The 20,536-nt window shown below is 39.2% G+C and overlaps 1 protein-coding gene across 1 annotated transcript in view; it reads right to left on the bottom strand.

Moving 5' to 3' along the window:
• The window catches only part of DOCK2 (dedicator of cytokinesis 2), a 470,704-nt gene that overhangs the window by 431,033 nt on the left and 19,135 nt on the right, over nt 1-20,536 (bottom strand). Inside the window, exons 3-8 of the mRNA XM_054976977.1 lie at nt 20,483-20,523; nt 16,782-16,837; nt 15,316-15,412; nt 14,557-14,705; nt 12,280-12,415; nt 10,256-10,410 (exon numbers count right to left, since the gene is read on the bottom strand). Coding sequence (XP_054832952.1) covers nt 10,256-10,410; nt 12,280-12,415; nt 14,557-14,705; nt 15,316-15,412; nt 16,782-16,837; nt 20,483-20,523 — 634 coding nt within the window. The remainder of the gene's footprint in view (nt 1-10,255; nt 10,411-12,279; nt 12,416-14,556; nt 14,706-15,315; nt 15,413-16,781; nt 16,838-20,482; nt 20,524-20,536) is intronic.

Below are 20,536 nucleotides of genomic sequence, written 5' to 3'. Positions count from 1 at the left end.
TACATGAGTGTACACAGATTGCAGCCTATGACCATAAACATTTACTTGGACATGAATTCTAGTGAAATCAACAAAACTTATTTCTAAATGAACATCTTTGGAAAGATACAGACTGTAAGATCCAAATGAGTGAGTACATTTATTACAGATTATTGTGTACCAAGGAAGCATCATTCAATCATACAATTCTAAACTTCAGTTTGCCCAGAATTACGCTAACAATTCCATTTTCCATTACGTTTCCTTCCCCTTCCTCCTCTCAAGTGATTAGACTCAATTAGTTAACTTCTAATTTAATCCAAAACTACAATTTGCCATTATACTAGCATACAATGATTTGCACTTGCCTAGCGAACCACAAACATGCTGCCATGTCCCAGGTAAATAATAGTATGTTGGCTCAGGTCCAACAACAAATAATTGTTTATGCTAAATTAGAAGCCAACAATTGACTGATTTCAAGCAAGCAAGCAGGGGAACAAGCACACAAGCAATTAAGGAATCACCAAGCTTTGACTAAGTAACTGAATTATTTTATAGCTTGCCCTGATGATTCTGAATTCTCAAGTCCTAATATTTTTTTTACAGTGCTTAGTTTCTTGAAAAAAAGAATGTATGCATCTGACAGTCTGGGAAATGGAACTAGCCACTCTTAGATGACAGTTCAGATATTTCATGGTATGTACACTGCCAATTCTTGTAAGGTTGAAATTTGTTCTTGAAAAAGGTTTTAACTGAAATAGAGAATATAAGCACTCTATAGAAATTTGAGGAAGTGTGTAGATACCCTGTTTTCAACAGGAAGCTTGCATGGTATTTTGAGTTTTTATAAAGAAAGTTGTTTTGTATGTAATAAGATGTAGCCATCTTATTTCTATAGAGTTGTTTCTACCGTTGTTGAATTCCCAAAGTACATGACACGTATGCTTATACTTTGCAAATGCAGGCTGAGTTTTCAGTAAGGTAAGCAGTATGTTTTCAGACTTCAGATTGAGGGCTCTCAGGACTGAATGTTTCCTTATTTAAATAAAAAACTGTACAACAAACGAAGGTGAACCAAACTTTCTTGAGTTTTATTTCCCCATCAAAATGTTTATGTTCACTGAGGCAGATCTTTCATGGAATAAATAAGGAAATCTCAAATATTGAAAGTATTTCTCTGCATTTCAGCTAAGTTCTCAGCCAACCAGGTTTCTTTTTTCTTCCCTAGCTCACAAGTAACTTATTTCTCTATCCAGTTTGTCCACCTTCTTGGGGGTTAATATGATAACCACATTACAACTTTTAGGATAAACCTGTAGCATCCCATTAGTTAAGCCACTTTGCCAGTCCCAGAACAAGAAGAGCATGTAACAGAAGTGTTCCTGTCAAATGGTTCTTGAATTTTCAAAAATCCCTTTCCTCCTGAGGTTTCCAAAACCAAACTTGAATAGCTTGAAAAGATAACACAAGGCAACATTGCCAGAAAAAATGCATGCAAAAACACAGATAACTCTAGTGGCAACAATATTTAGCACTGCAAATATACATTCATAATAAACATGCAAAACACCACTACTATATGCATTAAATATAAATACTAAAGGTAGATAAAGTGATAGACAGTACCATTCCAAAAATAGTCAAAAGTTCTTAAAAAGCAGAAGTGATTTAAGACACAATAATTTTAAATCATACCTATACACTTAATTCACACCATGCAGCTGAGGTCAAAAAGAGGAACAAGAACCTCTATCCAACAGCTATCAATATGAATGTATGATATATGACTTGATAGACAACAAGTTGAAAGTCACTGTAAAAAAATACATACTTAGATCCAAGTTTCTTCAACTTGCCCTACTTGCACCAGAATGACGGAGAAGAACATTGTCTGATTGCTCCTCTGTTATGCAGCACCCTTTGCCACGTGCCATATAGTCTTAGGGGGTCCAGTGGCTTTTAAGGGCTGCTGAGAAGGGGAAGGCATGAAAGGTCTGTTTCTGTAATTGACCAGTTCATGAGAGTTCACATACAGGATGCAGAGGATTAATTCAGTGCAGTGTTGATCTTTTCATATTAATAAAAGTTTCTTTCTTAGACAAACTTTGGCACATAAAAATGTCCAGATACATGACAATTTATAGTTTGTGCACAGATGTTTAGGCACTAGGTGCTGTGTTATGATTAAATAACTGAGCAAATGCAAATATGTACACATACATATATTATCTATGTAGTTATGTTTTGGCACATTTATCATATATATGTTTGCAGTATTAAATAGTTAACTTGCCACAGCACTAGCATTAGCTATGCTTTACATGTAGTTTTTTCCTAATTTTTAATTCTATCCAGTGCCCTTGTTAGCTTTCATATTCAGATATATAAAGCTAGTTCTTATTCAACAAGCAGAAATATCTTCATGGCTGCCACTGGAAATCCCCACTTCCCACCCCATTCAGACTATGGTGGCAAAATTCCCATACCTTCAGATTGTGCCACACATCTTTCTTCACTTGAGTGCACATCACTATTTATAAATGGTACAGTGTTTCAAACGGAAAACATTTGCTATTTTCTGTAACAATCAAAGTATCATGTGCAAAATTTCTGTTTTCTGTCTATTTTGGATATAACTCATTTTGATGTTCATTGAGAGAATAATGTCTAAGTTCATACACGTGTCTATACATTAACTTTTAAAAAATGAAAAGTAGATATACTCTGAGCCTAGCTAGGATTACCATATTCAATTCTCTAAATGAGGGTAACCTGAATTATGCAAATAAAACATTAGATGTTGTTATTTACCATTTGCTTTGCATTTTCCAAGGTGGAAAAATAGCTCTTTACCCATCCCATTACTCATGCCAGTATTTTCTCAGACTTTCTGAGACAACAGCAAAGACTGGAAGAGCTAAAGAGGAAGCAAGGCATTGTACACTGTGGACTCCAATTTTGTTCCTCCAGCAGTACATGCAGGGCTGGATCGAGGGGGGGCAGGGGGGGTAGTCTGCCCCCGGTGCCACCAGGGAGGGGGCGCCGGGAGCAGCTGCCAGAGGGCGCAGGCAGCAGCACGGGCAGCCTCGCAGCCCCCCACGCTGCTTTCTCCTGCCCTGCAGGACAGGGGGCGGCCAGCTTGCCGCGCACCCCCTGTCCTGCAGGGCAGGCAAAAGGCAGTGCGGGGGGCTGCAGGGCCACCTGTGCCGTTCGCCTGCCCCACAGGACGGGGCGGCCGGCCGCCTCCTGTCCTGCAGGGCAGGCGAATGGCACGGGTGGCCGCGCTGCCTTTTGCCTGCCCTGCAGGGCAGGGGGTGCACAGCAAGCTGGCCACCCCCTGTCCTTCGGGGCAGGCGAATGGTGCGGGCAGCCTCGCAGCCCCCTGTGCTGCTTTTGCCTGCCCTGCAGGGCAGGGGTTGCCCAGCAAGCTGGACGCCCCATCCTGTGGGACAGGAGAAAGCAGTGCGGGGGGCTGCAAGGCCACCCGTGCCATTCACCTGAGGGGAGGCGAATAGCACGGGCGGCTTCCCAGCATGCTGCCTCCGTTCCGCCCTGCATGATGACGTCACCGAAGTGACATCATCACGCAGCGCTTGCATGCTGCGCGCGCGCGCGAGGTGGCCGGCCAAGGGTTGCCCCGGGCGTGGGCAACCCTAGGTCCAGCGCTGAGTACATGGCTCTGGTTCCATATCTGTTATGTTAATATGCAAGTAGAAGTTCCCTCTTGAGAATTATTTATTTACCCCACCTTTCTCCTCAATGAGGACCCAAAGCAGCTTACATCATTCTCCTCTATTTTATCCTCACAAAAATCTTTTTTTTCTTTTTTAAAATTAAGTGTTTTATTTAAAAAGGAAATATATAGCAATAGAAAGTGCATAGAAATTTATACAAGCACTACATCTGAATTTAATTTAAGCTAATAGAAAGATGTGTTTAGAATATATAACAGCATAACTAAATTATATAAGCTCTCATCCCCTCTCCTTAGTTGTTTATACCCAAATTTTAATGTCAATAATTTTTGTTCAGTAATTTCTTCTGTGATTTTTCTTTGTAACATAATTACCTTAATTTTTTCTTAGTGTTAATCTAAGTAAGCAAAGGAATCTTTCAATTTTTTCCAGAATTCCACTATTGGTCTATTGTGCACATAGGATGTTAATTTAGCCACTGATGTATATTCATACATCTTGTCTGACATGCCATACTCTGACATGTCAGGGCACAAATCTGTTTTCCATTTCGCTGCATATAATTCTCTTGCAGCTGTCACCATGTACTGGAAAAGGTCTTCCTGTTCTTTTGTAACATTCTTCAGTAAAATGTTTAATAGCATATTTTTCGGGTTTAGCTTGAGAATCTTCTGCATCTCTACATATATATCCAATATCTTCGTGCTTTCTTACATGTCCACCACATACGATAAAATGTTGCATCCATGCACTGACATTTCCAACACTGTCCACTATAGTCCTTGCTAATTCTCGCAATATCTTTGGAGGTAGTATGCCATCTAAAGAACATTTTGTACCAGTTCTCTCTTAACAAGTGACAATCTGTAAATTTAACAGCTTTAGTCCATAGATCTTCCCATTGATTCATGGGGATGGTTTCTCCAAAGTTTTTCATCCTTTTTATCATACAGTTTTTAACTTGCTCCATTTCTGTGTGGTATTGCAGTAAAATTTTATAAATTTTCCCTAATAAATGCTTTAGGTCACTGTTTATTAATAATTCAAATTCTGTTTCTTCTCTTAAACTGCCGCCTTCTTTGAGAGTATGTTCTTTGAACGTAGATATTGTTTGGTAATACTTCAACCATGGAATATTTTTCCCTTGAGCTTGAATTTCTTGTCAAGTTTTCACATTTCCTTGTCTGTCTATCATAGATGCATAGCTGAGCTGATCAATTCTGTTTCTGGTGGCGACTTCACAGTGAGTGTTTATTGGTGACATCAGTGGTGAGATTGGAGGGCTCAATCTATTTCTGCATTGAAACCATATTTTAAATGGTCCGTCTCTTATGAACTCCATCCTGCTTTTGAATGGATTTTAGTGATTTTTTAAGCCATAAATAATTATGAATGCCCTCTTTAGTGTCAGTTGTCTCCAATTTGATGTGTCTTCTACTCGGATTTTTAATCCAATCAGTTATCCAAACCAATGCCACCATCTGATCCTCACAAAAATCTTGTAATACCTCAAGGCCAAGAGAGTGTAACTGGCCCAAGGTCACCCAGCGAATTTCCATGACAGAGCAGGGATTTGAATCTACGTTTCCCAGATCCTAGTCTGACACTCTGACCACTACAACACACTGGATCTCCATTAAATGCTAAGAGACAGGTGCACACAAACCACTTAACTTGTAGTGTTTAACCTCAGCAAGAGGAAACAGAAAGTCCTCATAGTCCGGCAAAGTAAGATTTCAGCTGCTGTTTTGTGTATACCTAACAACCTATAGAGTTCATTGATTTCCATGAAACTTCCCGTCAGGGAAGTAATAATAGAACTACCCTCTTAAAGCCTAATGTACACAGAAGTAAATTCTATCCATTTAAATAGGATTAACCTTCAAACAAATGAGTGTGGTATTGCAGTCTTAAATATCTCCAGAATACAATACAGTAACGTTGAGTCAGAGTGTAGTTGCTCAAGTCATTACAGAACTGACTACAAACTGAACCCCAAAAGTGTGGTCCTTGCCAACTGCAGGCTGAACTACTGCATCACTACCACCCCAAGTTTCAGCAACCTACATATGCATTTTTTACCAGGATACCTAAAGTATATGCTGAAGATAAGTATAAAGAAGATTCTCAAGGAACAGGTATAATATTTTTTTCTTTAATGTGTTTAATATACAGCTAAAAGGAAGAACCCAAATGTGCATAAATTTTAGTCCAAAACTCCAAAATTTTATAAGCATTTGAAGTGTTCCTAGATAGCGGCCAAAAACCTTTGAAAACGAGTGGCTCAAAACGAAAATAATTACATATCAGCCATTTTCCTTTAGGTAAGTCAAATCCTCTCCAGCCTTCACACCTTCCAAAGAACTAATATCATACATGAAATTTTTGAATAAGTAAAAAAGAAAATTGATTCTCCAAGTATGTGTTACTCCTGCAAATTAGGGATTAGGGCTTCCACATTATATAGCTTTGGCATCTTTTAACAGAAATTGCTGATCTTAGGACTCAACACAAAGGAGCTATGTATTTTGATTTAGTTTTTTTTCATTACTGTTTGTTTTAGAATAATTTGAAAATTCATAAAGTGGCATAAGATATTTTTTTTCCTTAAGCTGACTTACTTGTACAGGCTGATAAAACCTAAAAAGCAGGAAACAATTGTGATGGGCAGAACTAGATATAGCCCCACCTCTCCCAGGGAACAGCCATTGGGAGCTGTCAGAATGCTGGGGCTAGTGATAGTTTAAAGTCCATTGGAAGAGCAGTTAAGGAAATTACTGAGGAGGGAAGGTTTTCAGGCTGCTGAGGAAAGGCAGCAGAGATATAACTGGCTATTGGCACCTCTTCTGATACATAGTAATCATTCCCTGTTTAACCACAATATATCTTATGTATTCTGAAAACATTCACTGCAGTGTTCTTTCTTGTAATTAAAAGTTATTCTTGTTTCCGGTTTAACCCTAGCAGGTTTGAAATTGTTGGCTGAGGGGAAATAATATACACACAAACCTCAACCATTCTGGTCACAACCAATGAAGCTAATTTAAATGAATGGTGGCAGCATATACAGGGAGTAAGCACTAAGTTCTTTTCCCCAATAGGTCTGGGCAGTAGCTGGTTGAAGGGAATTAAATATAGAGAATGGGCTGCCTGTCTTGCGGAGCTTCTGGGAAGTGGGAAGAGGGCACCTGGTGTGGGTTTGGGTCAGAGATCTTTACCTGATAAATAGAGGTTAGACAGGTGGCATGTTGTGGCTGCCCTTAACTGTGTGTGAAGCCCCAAACCTGTGAAAGGAGGTTTGGGTGAGTGGCAGTGTGAAACAGAGTCACAACAATGTTGCACCTAATGATGTAGACCCTCAAATGAGGCAAGCTCAAAAGTAGCTGTTTACAGCAAAAGGGAAGCAAAGAATGCCTTCTTACTACCCATATGTGACAATGACTTCCATCACTGACTACAAACAAAGGAAAGGTGGAACAGGCCTGTTTCTATTGCATAAATTAGGCCAAAAAACTATCCGCACGTTTTAATATTTATTTCTGGACTTCTATTTCTAGACTAGCTTTTAAATAGCATGCAAGGTAAATTAAAGGGTTCCCTTAACTAAGCAGGTGGCCAGTTGGCATGCTGGTAAAATATTGCAATCCTAACCCTTACAGAGAAGATTGGTTATGAACAGGATAAATAACACAAAGCCACAATGTTGTATATTGTATATATCATATATTGTAGCTTAAGAGGGAATAATCCAGAAAATATACAAGCTGACATAGAAACAAGATAGTTCATTTTCCTTCCAGTAACAATGCTATAATAGTGATGTTTTCCATTGCATAATTAGCTCAATTTATGCCCATCACATGCTGGCTCAAGATGAAAGTGTTGCCATCAGGTATTTTGTGACTTAGTTCCACAATTCCCTGGATTTATCAGATGTTGCCCTTTTAGAGGAGCAAAAGCTGTATTACACAAGAACTACGGCCATGCCCAGGAGATCAAACCTGTTACACTGGATCTCTATGTTATGATTTTAACAAAGTATAATATACCTTTCAAGCTTTCTGCCCCAATATTGTCTTCCATGGAACAGTTTGTACATTGCAAGTGGTTAGAGCCATATGCTGTCTGATACCACACATAATTCACCTAACTTGCAGCATTCACTTTATATTTGTACATTTAGCTGCATATAATAAATAACTGGCTAGCATCATTTCTTTCCTTAAATTTTCAGAGCACACTTTAACATGTGACTGAACCCAGTAGCAATATAATGTAGCATTCTTCCATTTATTTTTCATGGAGTTACTTAAGTTATAAATAATTCCTGTTTGCAGGACATTTGCATTTCTTCTTTTGATTTTACCTGCCTTTTCCCAGCTGCTTTAAGTATGCATTTGCATTATCTTGATATATTTAATTCCATCACTATTCTCTCCCTTAAGGTACCAAAAACACCTGCTGGAAATCACTGTAATAAAGCTTCTCATTGCTAGTATGAAATACTATTTAAATTTTCCATGCAAGGTTTCATGTGAATTATTTAGTATGGGTTGGATCCAACCAACAGAGCTAATTTGCAGAAAGGATCTTTGCCCTCCAGATTAGATGCATCTGCACCCTCCCCCCCCCCCAACAGCGTCACTTGAGAATTCAGTAATCCTTGAGAATGGTGTGGCAGGTTGCCATCAGAAATCTGAAGAGTTCACCCAAGAGTAAGGAAGCTAATTTCTGCCAATCCCTCCATCTTTCCACACCATACTTGAAGGTCATCCAGCCTTCATGCATGTGGGGCTTCAGGAAAAGGCAACAAATATAAACTATTTAGAAGACCGTCTACCGCCCATGCAGGAGCTCATAATGCAGGAGCATTTGGTGGGGGCTAGGCTGTCCTCTCGCCGACCATACCACTGAATACCGTCCACCACCCATGCAGGAGCTCATAAGCTTGATGTAAGAGCCAAGCCCTGTGCCTAAAATGCTGTATTTTAATATTTATATCCGCCAACTGAGAATTTTTTATTGTATATGGAATAGTGTTTTAATGTTTATTTATAATGTTTTTATTGTTTTTAAACTGTATGTTATTAATTGTATGTTGTCACACTGCCCTGAGCCCGTCTGATGGGGAGGGTGGTCTAGAAATGCAATAAATAAATAAATAAATAAAGATTTATGTGCCACCTCTCCAGGAAAACTGCAGGCAGCTAGGAATATAAAACAGGAAAAACAATTCCAAGTTAAATCAACAATTTAAAAAAGCACAGCATAGAGTTTAGCAGATAAAACTGATATAAGAGCAAACAATACTGTGTGACATGCAGGATATAAAATATTACATAATAAAATATAAAATAACCAGCTAAAAGGTAGGGAAACAACTCAGATTACAATCTGGGCAAACAAATATGTTTTGGGCAGTAAGGTAGGAATCAATCAGTCCTTTAAGGGGAAGGTATTCCAAAGAAGAAGTGCCACAAGTAGAGGTGTGCACTGAAGAAATTTATGTTTCAGTTTTGGATCTGAGAGTTCCAAACCAACAAAGTCCCTTTACTTTTTTTTTCTGGCTAGGATGTTAACGACTCAAATCTAACTTGTTTTTATTTTTCATTATCATGAGTTTCAGATCTGTTCTTTGCAATGACAGCTTTTTCCAGGTCAAAGACAGAAGCCTGAAAAAGAGCCTTAGCCAAACACACAAGAACGACCACACTGGCCAAGTGCCCCAATGCAAACAGAATCAACAAAGCCCAGCACAACGAATGCCAAACCGGAGAATTCCTGCAAAACAAAGCTGAAGCAAGGGACACTGTTATAAGCCCAACAGAACCAGTGTCACTTACAGATGCCAGGCAGAACCCAGGCCCAATGCAAGCCCAGCAGAACCAATGTCACACCAGAGAATCCCAGCACCCAAACTGGCAAAGTACCAAGGCAGGCATCCAGACTTAGTAACGGCATACGGCAAGCAAACAACATTGACACAGACATGCTCACAGTAACAGTGTGCTTATATACCACCCTTCTGGAAAGTTAGTGCCCACTCAGAGAGGTGAAGCAAGTCAGTATTATTGTCCTCACAATACAGATTGGGAGCTGAGGCTGAGAGGAGTGGCTTATTGAAGGCCACCTATAGAGCTCATAGCAGTAGTGGGATTCGAACCAGCAAAGTGCTGATTCACATCCAAACAACTTAATTACTTAATTTCTGCTTTCTTTAATGTGCCATGTTTAAATACTTATGCTTCATTTCAGCTGTTTCAGATTTCTGCTTATTTTCAGATGTCTGCAATCCAAGCCCTATTGATTTGTTTTTATATATTCCATTCTGTTCATCATATCGACTTACACAGTGTAATTCACCTTGAGTCTGAGTGAGAAAGGCAGACTATAAATTATGTAAATAAATAAATAAATAAATAAATAAATAAATAAATAAATAAATAAATAAATAAATAAATAAATAAATGTATTCGTTTCATTTTCCTTGTAAAAAGAACCACACATTTGTCATAAAAGCACACTTTGTCATAGAAAATTTCCACTGTGCCAGAAAAAGAAAACACAGCCTAACCTACCTTATTACACACTGCTTCTGGGGATCATAGAGAGACATGAAAAGTTCGGCATCTTCTCCTATTCTGCAAACAAAATTCCTTACAAAGACGTAAATGCTATGGGTTGGTGATGAAGAGTTTCGTGAGAAGGTTCCATAATCAGATTCATCCTTTGACTGCACTCAGAAGAAAAGTAAGAAAGATACAAGGTTATCCAAAATAAACCTAGGAAGAATCAATGACTAATACAGTTTACCTCTTCCTTTTTGTTTAGGGTACTGCTTAATCACAGGAAGAAGTAATCTGAACCACATAATTTACTCCATGCAGATTAAATTTTTGGGTTCAACTTGCCTAACGGCCAGGCAATTAATGGCTGTTGGCCTCCCAAATCCCCACGTTTGTTTGTCTTAACATCTCCTGATGGGATAGAGGCAAATACACTCCACTGCCTAGCCAGGGTGGAAATGTGCTTTTATATATTGATGCATACGTTGGTTATACAGTAATTTATGTCACAGGAGCATTGTTTCAAGGCATCAATAGAGATATTTAATGTTTAAATGATGCTTGGATTTTATTTTACTTTTATTATGTCAGTGATTTAAAATAATTCTCTAAGGCTACCCAGAAAATCTCCAGGCAAATTTAGCGTGAGTGCCCGTGTCACCTGAAGGAAACAATGGAGGTAATCTCATTTCCTGGACTGTCTTTTTTCTGCTTAGATGGCCCACCATTGTTTGCTGCTGCTTCTCAGAATGTAACTGCTATAATCTAACATCTACAGCAATTAGACTGTGGATTTTTCAGAATCTGATACCAAAGGCTGACAAAACAGGGTCTTAAAATTTTGTCCTGGAATATCTGTTTTTTTTCCCCTTTATTTTTTAATTTTATAACATCTAGCCTGATGAAGAGTTCTGATGACTTTGAAGGCTTGTACAAACTTTCAAACTGGGAGCCAGTTTGGTATAGTGGTTAAGAGAACGGGATTCTGATCTGGAGAACCGGGTTTGATTCCTCACTCCTCCACTTGAAGCCAGCTGGGTGACCTTGGGTGAGTCACAGCTTCTAGGAGCTCTCTCAGCCCCACCCACCTCACAGGGATAATAATGGCATACTTTGTAAACTGCTCTGAGTGAGTATTAAGTTGTCCTGAAGGGCGGTACATAAATCGAATGTTGTTGTTGTTGTTGTTGTTGTTTTGGTTGGCCCTAATAAAAGGTATTTCATGAATGTTTTTTTTTCCAGTCAGCTATACATAGCGATGTTAGCCCCCAGTGGAGGCAGGAAATCTCCCACCCCCATCTTTCACCCCCCCCCCCGCCCAGCCCCACTCACCTGGCCGGTAGAGGGAAAGGAGGGGGGAGGCATGATGGGAGTCCTGGAGTATGTGGCAAAATGGTATGCATGCGTGCTTCAGAGGCCCCAATAGCATCACATCTGGTTGAAAACTGGAAGGTCCATATCAGCCCCAAACACAGCAAAAACGTTATGTTTTGGGCCAATTTGGCCCCAAAAAGATGCCGTCACTCCTGGTTTACACTGGTCACTAGAGGACCTCTGGAGTGCCTGCCCACTGCCCCCTCCTCCCCCAGTTTCAAGGTGGGGACATGGCAACTCTAGCTGTATAAGAACTCATGAGAGGAATTATATTTGGCATTTCAAAGATAGTCTAACTATGGCAGAATTTATTCATCCTAAGGAGAACAACTCTCCTCTAAATCCCTTTACTTCAAAAGATTTAGAAAAGTGTAGCTGTGCTTAGGAAAAGCATTGTTAACCTCAGGAACCATTTGTATGTTCGGGGGAAAGATGTATGCACAAAACTCTGTATTATGCAAGAGAGAAGTATGTTTCTTCAGATAGCAAGCTTAAAATAAAAAGATTCACATAGCAAATATTTTATTGTTTTAAAAACCTCATTATCTGGAAGCTGGGGATGAGAAACATTTACTGGCTAAAGATGAAAAGTAGATAATCCTCCCTCATTCATCAAGGAAATGTCTACTTGAAAGTATAGTAATGTTATGTAGACTTCATACCATCTCTTCTCTGATTCGTTCTGTAATTTTGTTAGTAGCTTGTTCATGAGCATGAAAGAGGCTGATGACACTGGTCTTTTCAGGATCCAGGATATTTCCATCTTCATCTCTAACTGTAAGATCTAAATCAAGTATCCTTTATACACAAAGAGGCAGTGCCATTAGTAACATTAGAGTTTTTCTCTTCATGTTTTGATATAAATTTTGATATTTTGATATAATTCTCCTGGCAACAGCCACCAGAAAATATACCAATTAAAGTTACTTGATATTAAATATATTTGTAGTCCAAACTACATACACATAGAGAGAACTTGAGCATATTAACAGTGCACACACACACAAATACACATATATGTGTGTGTGGGTGTTTAACTACTACATTTCCATAGAACCCCACACTATTTTGTTTTTTCTATTTTTTTTTCTTAGACTACTAATCTTGAGTATTCAAGAATTTTAAAAAGTCAGCTTTAGAGGTAAAGTTAAACAGTTTGAAAACATGACTGAAGTTTCTCAAATGCAGTTACAGTAGCTCTTAAAAATAGTTTAATAAAGGTATTTAAAAAATCTGCTCAGATGAAAATGTGTTAGGTTCAAATAACTGATTGGCTCAAAGTAAAAGATTTCTTCTCCATTGTACCTTTCTGTTTGGGTCATATCATACATGACATGTACGGAGGAAAGAGCCATGTGTTTATCATCTACTAAAAATGTAGACTTTTATCCTTGCTTCCCCCCTTTTCCAGGAGTCCCTAAAACTCCAGAAGAATTCAAGGTAGGGATCAGGGGAGCAACATGTATAAAATTCCAGAGGTGGGCTACAGTGAGAACGGGGGAAATCAGGTGAAGAAGTCATCAATGAAAACCTTGTTCCCTGCATTTCCTTTGCCAACTTTGCCTGATTCCTACTGTCCACTGCAGGCGCGCTGTTCACTGCTATGCTGACACTCAACACTGGATTTTCAATGGTAGGAGGAAGGCAAGAGAAGATCCACCACTACAACCATAATTTATAGGACTAATATGTGATGCTTTAGGTGGCTAGGCATTTTGGTTGTCAGAAACTTGAACTGGGGAACTTGCCAGCACAGTCAGCTACTGTGCTGCACTGAAAACAGAGTCGCCGCCCTCCACTTGAAATGTAACAGTCCTAGAAGGCAACAATAAAGAGCTTTCTAATGAACTTGCTGCTGATTATTTAAACGGTAAACTTGCAGGTAGGACCATGCCGCCTCATAGTGTGTGTTTTATATGGTATAAAGCATTGTTTTGGACCTCTTGGGCACCTAAAGTAATAAACATAATTATTGTTAAATGTCATGGCAAAGAAGGCCAGGGAGAAAACTATAGAGAAAACACCCATATATTTCACAGTCACCTAGTTGTTTAATGGGGTTGCCTGTTCTTGAAATTCACATGTTCTTCATCTGAACAGAAATAATAAATCTTTTATTCTCTCATCATGCCCTTTGAGAGTCACATAAAAATTCTGCAGTTGGATTTGATTGGAACTTGATTCTGTTTTACACATTTCTTACTTAATATCATCCCTGGCAGAAAGGAGCCTAAACTCCTAAAAATTCATAGCTATAAGGCAAACTGTTACCTGGGGGATCCTCTGCTACATTAATAGTACAGCAGCTGATATCTCACCCTCAATCTCCTAACTGGTAATATAGAGATAGTAATAATGATCAACCTTAAATTTGATTCCCCACTCCTCTGCTTGAAGCCAGCTGGGTGACCTTGGGTCATTCACAGCTGTTCCAGAGCTCTCTCAGCCTCAGCCACCTCACAATGTGATTGTTGTTGTGGGGATAATAACATACTTTGTAAACCACTCTGAGTGGGTTTAAGTTATCCTGAAGTGCAGTATATAAATCAAAAGCTGTTGTTAAAAAGTAAGAATTAAGGGTTTCTAAGACAATCTCATAAATGCTGTGATGATCTCTGTTATAATCTACACATATCTTTGACTCAAGACATACCACACCATTATGAAGACCAAAAGGCCTTCAGAGAATGGATTTTACTATTTGCAGTATAGTTTGTGTTCACCTCTTTCTAACTACTAAATACTATGCCTGTAGATGGCAACTGTTATGCACACCACATGTCAAATTGCAGTGCGCTAAAAGAACGCACGAAGTGTTATATGAAACAGTTTCCTTTGAGAGGTTGTTACCTTTAAAAAGCAACACTGAACAGGAGTAATGTTGACAAATTTAGCTATGAAATGTATCAGTAGATGTAAGTCGGAATAAGAGAACTAACTTGTTGCCGTAGTCAATTTTTGAAGTGACTTTCTGCTTCAATTCTTTGAGCTCATCTTTGGGCAAAGTCCCTGAGAGAAGCAGCGACCTCCACTCCATTAATTCGCACATCATAGATTGTACTTGCCGAAAGCGTGCCTTTTTGTTTGCCTGAAACATAATATATTTCAAACAGCAACAGCTGAAGTTGAGCAGTTAATCAATCACAATGGACCTCTGACTTGTCAAATGAAAACCATTTTGCTTTCCAAAGCTACAAAATGACACGAATAATTGCATATTGATTTCCATGTTATTATACAAGTGAAAAGCCACAACAAAATGCTGACAAGCTGGATCAGGTCCAGCCACACAAATATGTACTTAAGCCAAATTTGCTGGCAGGAACGCCACTTTGTGTATTTGTGTGTTCATGAGCATGTGTGGTCAAATGTAATTTTTATAGGAGAGCACATGCAAATCAAGCAATTTACTGGGTTCATTCCCATCACAAACAAACTCTTGGTGAATCTGTACTGAGCCTAAGTACAGTAATAAAGAAACAGTGGGTTTATAAATAACTTAGTCTGCTAAATATGGGTAACATCACTTACACATGCTAAAGTTTGTTTCCTTTCCATTATAATAGCTGTAATGCACTGGATATTAATTACTGTCCACTGGGAGGAGAAGCATCTACACTCCTTGGATGAAGGAATAATAAAAATGTAAAAATAAATAAATAGAATAATCGTGGAAGAACAAAAAAAAAAAACCTTACCACATAGAGCTGCTTCCAGATATTTCCCCATTCCCAAAGTGTACAGGTTACTTCTTGCACTAAAGGGATCTCAGCATTTATTATATTTTCTGTGTTTCTGAACAGAAAGATAAACAGCAATTTAACAAGTGTGCTGCGCATACATCTCTAGGCTCTTCAACTTTATACCAAGAATAAATGTCTTTTAAGGTCCCATGCAACAGTTCCTCACCGAATTATTTAACCAAGCTATCCAAGAGCTACAGAATTTGCATCATTCAGGATTTCCCCCAACCCTCCATTAATGATGAGTAACAGAAACTATTGTAAGGATTGTCCTTCTAAATCAGATTAATGGATAATTTATTCCAGCATTCTTTATCCAACAGGGATCTGACAAATAGGAGTTAAAGACAAGTGATATTGTCTTTTTCCTGCTATTGTCTATTTCCCAGTATCTGTCACTCACTGAGAGGGACTTAGAGCTGCTAATCTCCAGGTGGGATCTGGAGTTCTCCAAGAATTACAACTGATCTCCAGATTACACAGCACACTTCCCCTGGAGGAAACAGCAGTTTCAGAGGATGGACTGATTGGGCATCCCATCACCACTGAGCTCCCCCCACCCCCAAACACAATCTTCCAGGCACCAGTCTCAAATCTCTAGAGATTTCCAACACCAGAGTTGACAACCCTAGAGGGACAGCCATTTATTATTATTATTATTATTATTATTATTATTATTATTATTATTATTATTAATAATAATAATAATAATAATAATAATAATAATAATAATAATAATAATAATAATAATAATAATAATAATAATAAAATTTATAACCCGCTGTCCCCGCAAGCGGGTCAGAGTGGGTAGCATCAATTAATAAAAACACATTAAAACATAAAGGTAGCATACTATCTTGCCTAACAACCCCCCCACCATGAATTTATGTAAGCTTTTAAAATGTCATTAATATATATCATGATAATCAACATAAAAGTACTTCTCAATCAACTTATGACAGAAAAGTGCTTTCTGTGGTCTACCATTAACCAACTGCCAATCAAGAGGTGACCCTAAACTATAGTCTTACAAGACAATAACTACAGAGTGGGCTGACAGGCTAAAATGGTCCTGCAATACACCCTCGAAATGAGGAAGGAAAGCAGGCTAGCTCGCCTCCACAAGAGCCTGCTCAAGCAGCTAGCTCACTGGCTGCCACCAAAATTGCTTGTTCATCTGCCCCAAATGGGCAAAGACAAGAGCTATCCCTCACTTGTAGCCAGGCTGTTCCCAGCAGAGGGGGTAGACTCCCAGGCCATGGGCCCACCAAGACTTTCCTCAACAGCCCTAATGGCCAGTCCACTCCAGAGCCATAACCAATATGAAGCAATGAATGGGCATTTGGTAGAACAGCAAGCTTTCCTTTCTCATGCTGAAGTTCAATTTATTGCACTGCTAAAGAATAAGCTAAATATAATACCTTCCCTTCTCAACTGCAATTTCCTTGACGTAGATAAAAGATTTTGGAAATATTCCCTGTGGAGGGATAAAAAAAACACACATATACTAGTTATTTTACCAGACATCTCTCCAACAATAAAGCTCTGAGACAAGAGATAAAAACAGCTCTAGCAAAATTTTATTTTTGAGTGGTATCTCTTGCTGCAACTACACTCAGATTATCATCATGAAGTTATTTATGTTGCTGTACCATTTAGGTTTCTGCAAGTCTGGGGGGAAGCCCTAGTCTATTGTGTAAATCTATTGTGTAAAAATGTGTGTGAGTTGACATGAGTGCACATACATGCATGCGTGTTCGTGCATGCATGCACATGTTACAAACAAAAAACCTGAACCTCTGTAAATGTGCAAACGGAAAAAAAGAAACATGTTTGACTGCCGGAGCAACCACAGAGCACGCTGAGGCACCTGCCTTGACAGTTAGTGAAGTGCTTAAAGAGGCAGTCAGAATAAAGTGGGGGAAAGAAGGACAAACACAGCAAGAGGAGCAAGTGGGGAGGGGAAAGGAGAGGAATCAGATTTCCCATCCCCTGTGCGCTCTCATGGATTCCTTTCTCATATGCAAGTATTTTCATATGCTTCTTAGAACTGCTGCAGCAGGTTCTTCTCAACCTGATTTGATCTTTTCTGCTTTAATTGATATCTGGTGTGCAAGGACTGAACTTATGAAGGTCCCTGATGTTCTGAACATCATCACCTAGGTTTGCCAACCTCCAGGTGAGGCCTGGAGATCTCTTGCAACTAACTGATCTCCAAATGACAGAGATCAGGTCCCCTGGAGAATATGGCTGCTTTGGAAGGTGGACTCTATGGAATTATACCCAGCTGAGGTCCCTCTCCTTCTCAACTATTGCCCTCCCAGACTCTACCACGCAAATCTGCAGGAATCTCCGAACCAAGAATTGGCAACCCTATCAATGTCATTGAAGCAAGTCCTGTCGTCTAGGAATCTTTAACTTCTTCCTTGTGCAAAAATATAAGAAAGCATTTCCATCCCATTGCTATAACAGAATGCCTAAGGGCTTGCGTACTTTGTGTATTAAGACATCTCAGCTGCATCAGTCTCATTCCCCAAACTCTGCCAACTAGCTTTGAGCCTGAAATCCTTTTAGCAACTTTGTCATTAGTACTTTATATGATACTTGTGTTCCGTCTCTGGACCTCTTGTGAGAGTGACTCTAAATGAAAAACTGAAATGTCACTCTCTCTGGAAATTAAAAATTCGTAACGCTGAATACTTACACAAACAACCCCAGATAGTTTTTAAAGGCAAAGTTCAAACAACAGGTACAAATCAGTAAGTGGACAAAACAAAATAGCAGACAGTGGATGCCAGCAGATTTAAGCAGAATTAGACAGATGTTTTTCTATCGGCAAGACATTTGCTCACATTGCAGAAGAAGTAAAATATACACAGCAGACTTTCTGCCTGGTGTATGGACCTATGCCACAGCTGCTTTAACCGCTACCACATTTAGAGGAATCCATAAGCTGCTGCATGACATTTTCATGGTTCAGACAAGCTGGCATTATAAGAACAAGAAAAAAGATGCTTTTTAAAGTGAGAGTTCCAAAGATAGAGTAGTAGCTTCACCATCACTAGATCAGGTGGGCATAACATCAATAAGAGAAAGCCAAGGGTCTATTTTAAGCAGTCTTGCCCTATTAATTTCCACAGTGCAGCAAGGTAGCTTTCAAGTGTCTTATTACATACAACAGTAGTGCTCAGTAACTAGATCTGCTCAACAAGGAACAAGGAGATGAGTTTTTGAGCTATTTTCTAAATAAGAATCTTTAAGCAAATCACATGTTAAGGACAAGACAAAAAAATAAAAGGTTATCTTCTTCTAGGCAGTTCTGTAGATTTGCAGTAAGGTTTGAATGTAATGTTAAAGAACTGTGACTAGTACAGAGTACTAGGATATTATAAAATTATATGAAAATGGTATCAAAGTATTGTCTGAAATGTTTGGCAAATAAAAAGTCTGAAAAATGAAGAAAACCAAACTTTGTATCAAACAAAGGAAAAGGGGGACACTGAGCATGGCCTGAAAAAATAAGGGAAACATCTGGTCAAGTTTATATAGAAGCAGGAGGTTATTTAAAGTACCCAGGTCCCAGGTTATTCAGGGCTTTACAGTGCAATCCTAATGCTTTCCCAGGAGTAAGCCCACAATAGATCTGAGCAGGAGTCCGAGTACACCTTCTTAGGATTGTTTTCTTAAAGACCAAAACCTTGACTTGGGCCTAGATCAGTTATCCAGTGAACCTCTTTAAGCACTAGAGAAAGATATTGCCCCAAATCAACACCTCAGCACAATCTTGCTGTTGCTTTCTGAACCATCTTCAAAAGACACCACCACCTTGAGTGCTTCACAGTAACGCGACCTGGAAATGACTAAAGAATGGGTCACTCGGGTCAGATTTTATTTTTGAAAGAAGGGTTTATAAACCCATCAAACTGGTAAATTTATTTATACCCCACCTTTCTTCACAAAGGGGACCCAAGGTGGCTTACGTAATTCACCTCTCCTCCTTTTACCCTCACAACAGCCCTGTGAGGTAGGTTAGGCTGACATTATGTGACTGACCCAAAGTCACCTAGGAAGCTTCCATGGCAAAGTGCGGGTTCAAACATCGTTCTCTCAGATCCTACTCTGACACGCTAACCACTACACCACACTGACTCTAAAAGGTGCTTCAAACACCAGAGATCTGCATCGCCACCTGTACATGTGATCTAAAGCCCATACTGCATTATACATTTACCATGCTATGTACACAACACAGACAGTGGCTGAAGGGAACTTACTTCCTCAAACAGCATAGAGCCCAATTGGGACCATGGCACTGGAGGACACTTTTGCCCCATGCAGAGTATGTGCAGTACCAATGGATCAAATCGTTCCTTCTCAGAAAAATGGCACAGGGGAAGGCTGAAGCCCCTCCTCCCCCAGCATGGTGGTCTTGATCCAAAGCAGGCCCTGTGGCATTGGGAAAATAAGTTTCCCATAACTGCTGTGGGGCTGCAAGGAAAGCAAGTTGGACTTCAACCTGATTTATGGCCAAATATATCATGCCCTTATAGCATTGCCAAAATTGCAAACATGTCCCTTTAGAGGAAGTGCAACCTCAGTCAGGGTAACTGTATCACAGTTCCTTGAACAGCAACACAACAGAAACACAAGACCACCCATTCTGGTTTAATACAGTGGCTCTTAAACCTTTTGAAGTGGAATCCACTTTTAAACTTACTCGCCTTTTGAGACCCACTTGCAAAATAACTTAATGGTACTTTCAGACCCAAAGCCACTAATTCATTTAACAAAATATTGTCCAAACAAATTCAGTGACTCACTAAAGTGATTACAGAGTTAGCACAGTAGTCGATACAGATTCATTCTAGGATCAAGGAAGATCCCAAGTCCTCATTTAGCCTTAAGCTCACCATTTCTCCACTGTTGTGCGGATGAAATGCATGTAGGGAGAGAAATATAAGCTGCAATGAACTGCTTGGAACAACAGCAGGATAAAAATTGTGTAACAAATAAATGAAGCAACTGAACTCCCATTATTCTAAAAAAAGAAATAGTTAATTCCTACTATCAAGCAGAAAAGTAACACTACAAAGAGGGACTATGTAGAAAAAATGGATCTTACCTGGATTCCTTTATGTCTTACAAGGTATCCTTTGTACCAATCTAAAATGCAAAG

This window comes from Eublepharis macularius, chromosome 4 (assembly GCF_028583425.1).
Source record: "Eublepharis macularius isolate TG4126 chromosome 4, MPM_Emac_v1.0, whole genome shotgun sequence".
Classification (NCBI taxonomy): domain Eukaryota; kingdom Metazoa; phylum Chordata; class Lepidosauria; order Squamata; family Eublepharidae; genus Eublepharis; species Eublepharis macularius.
Note: the sequence above shows the minus strand (reverse complement) of the source record. Positions and strands in the feature narration are given on the sequence as shown.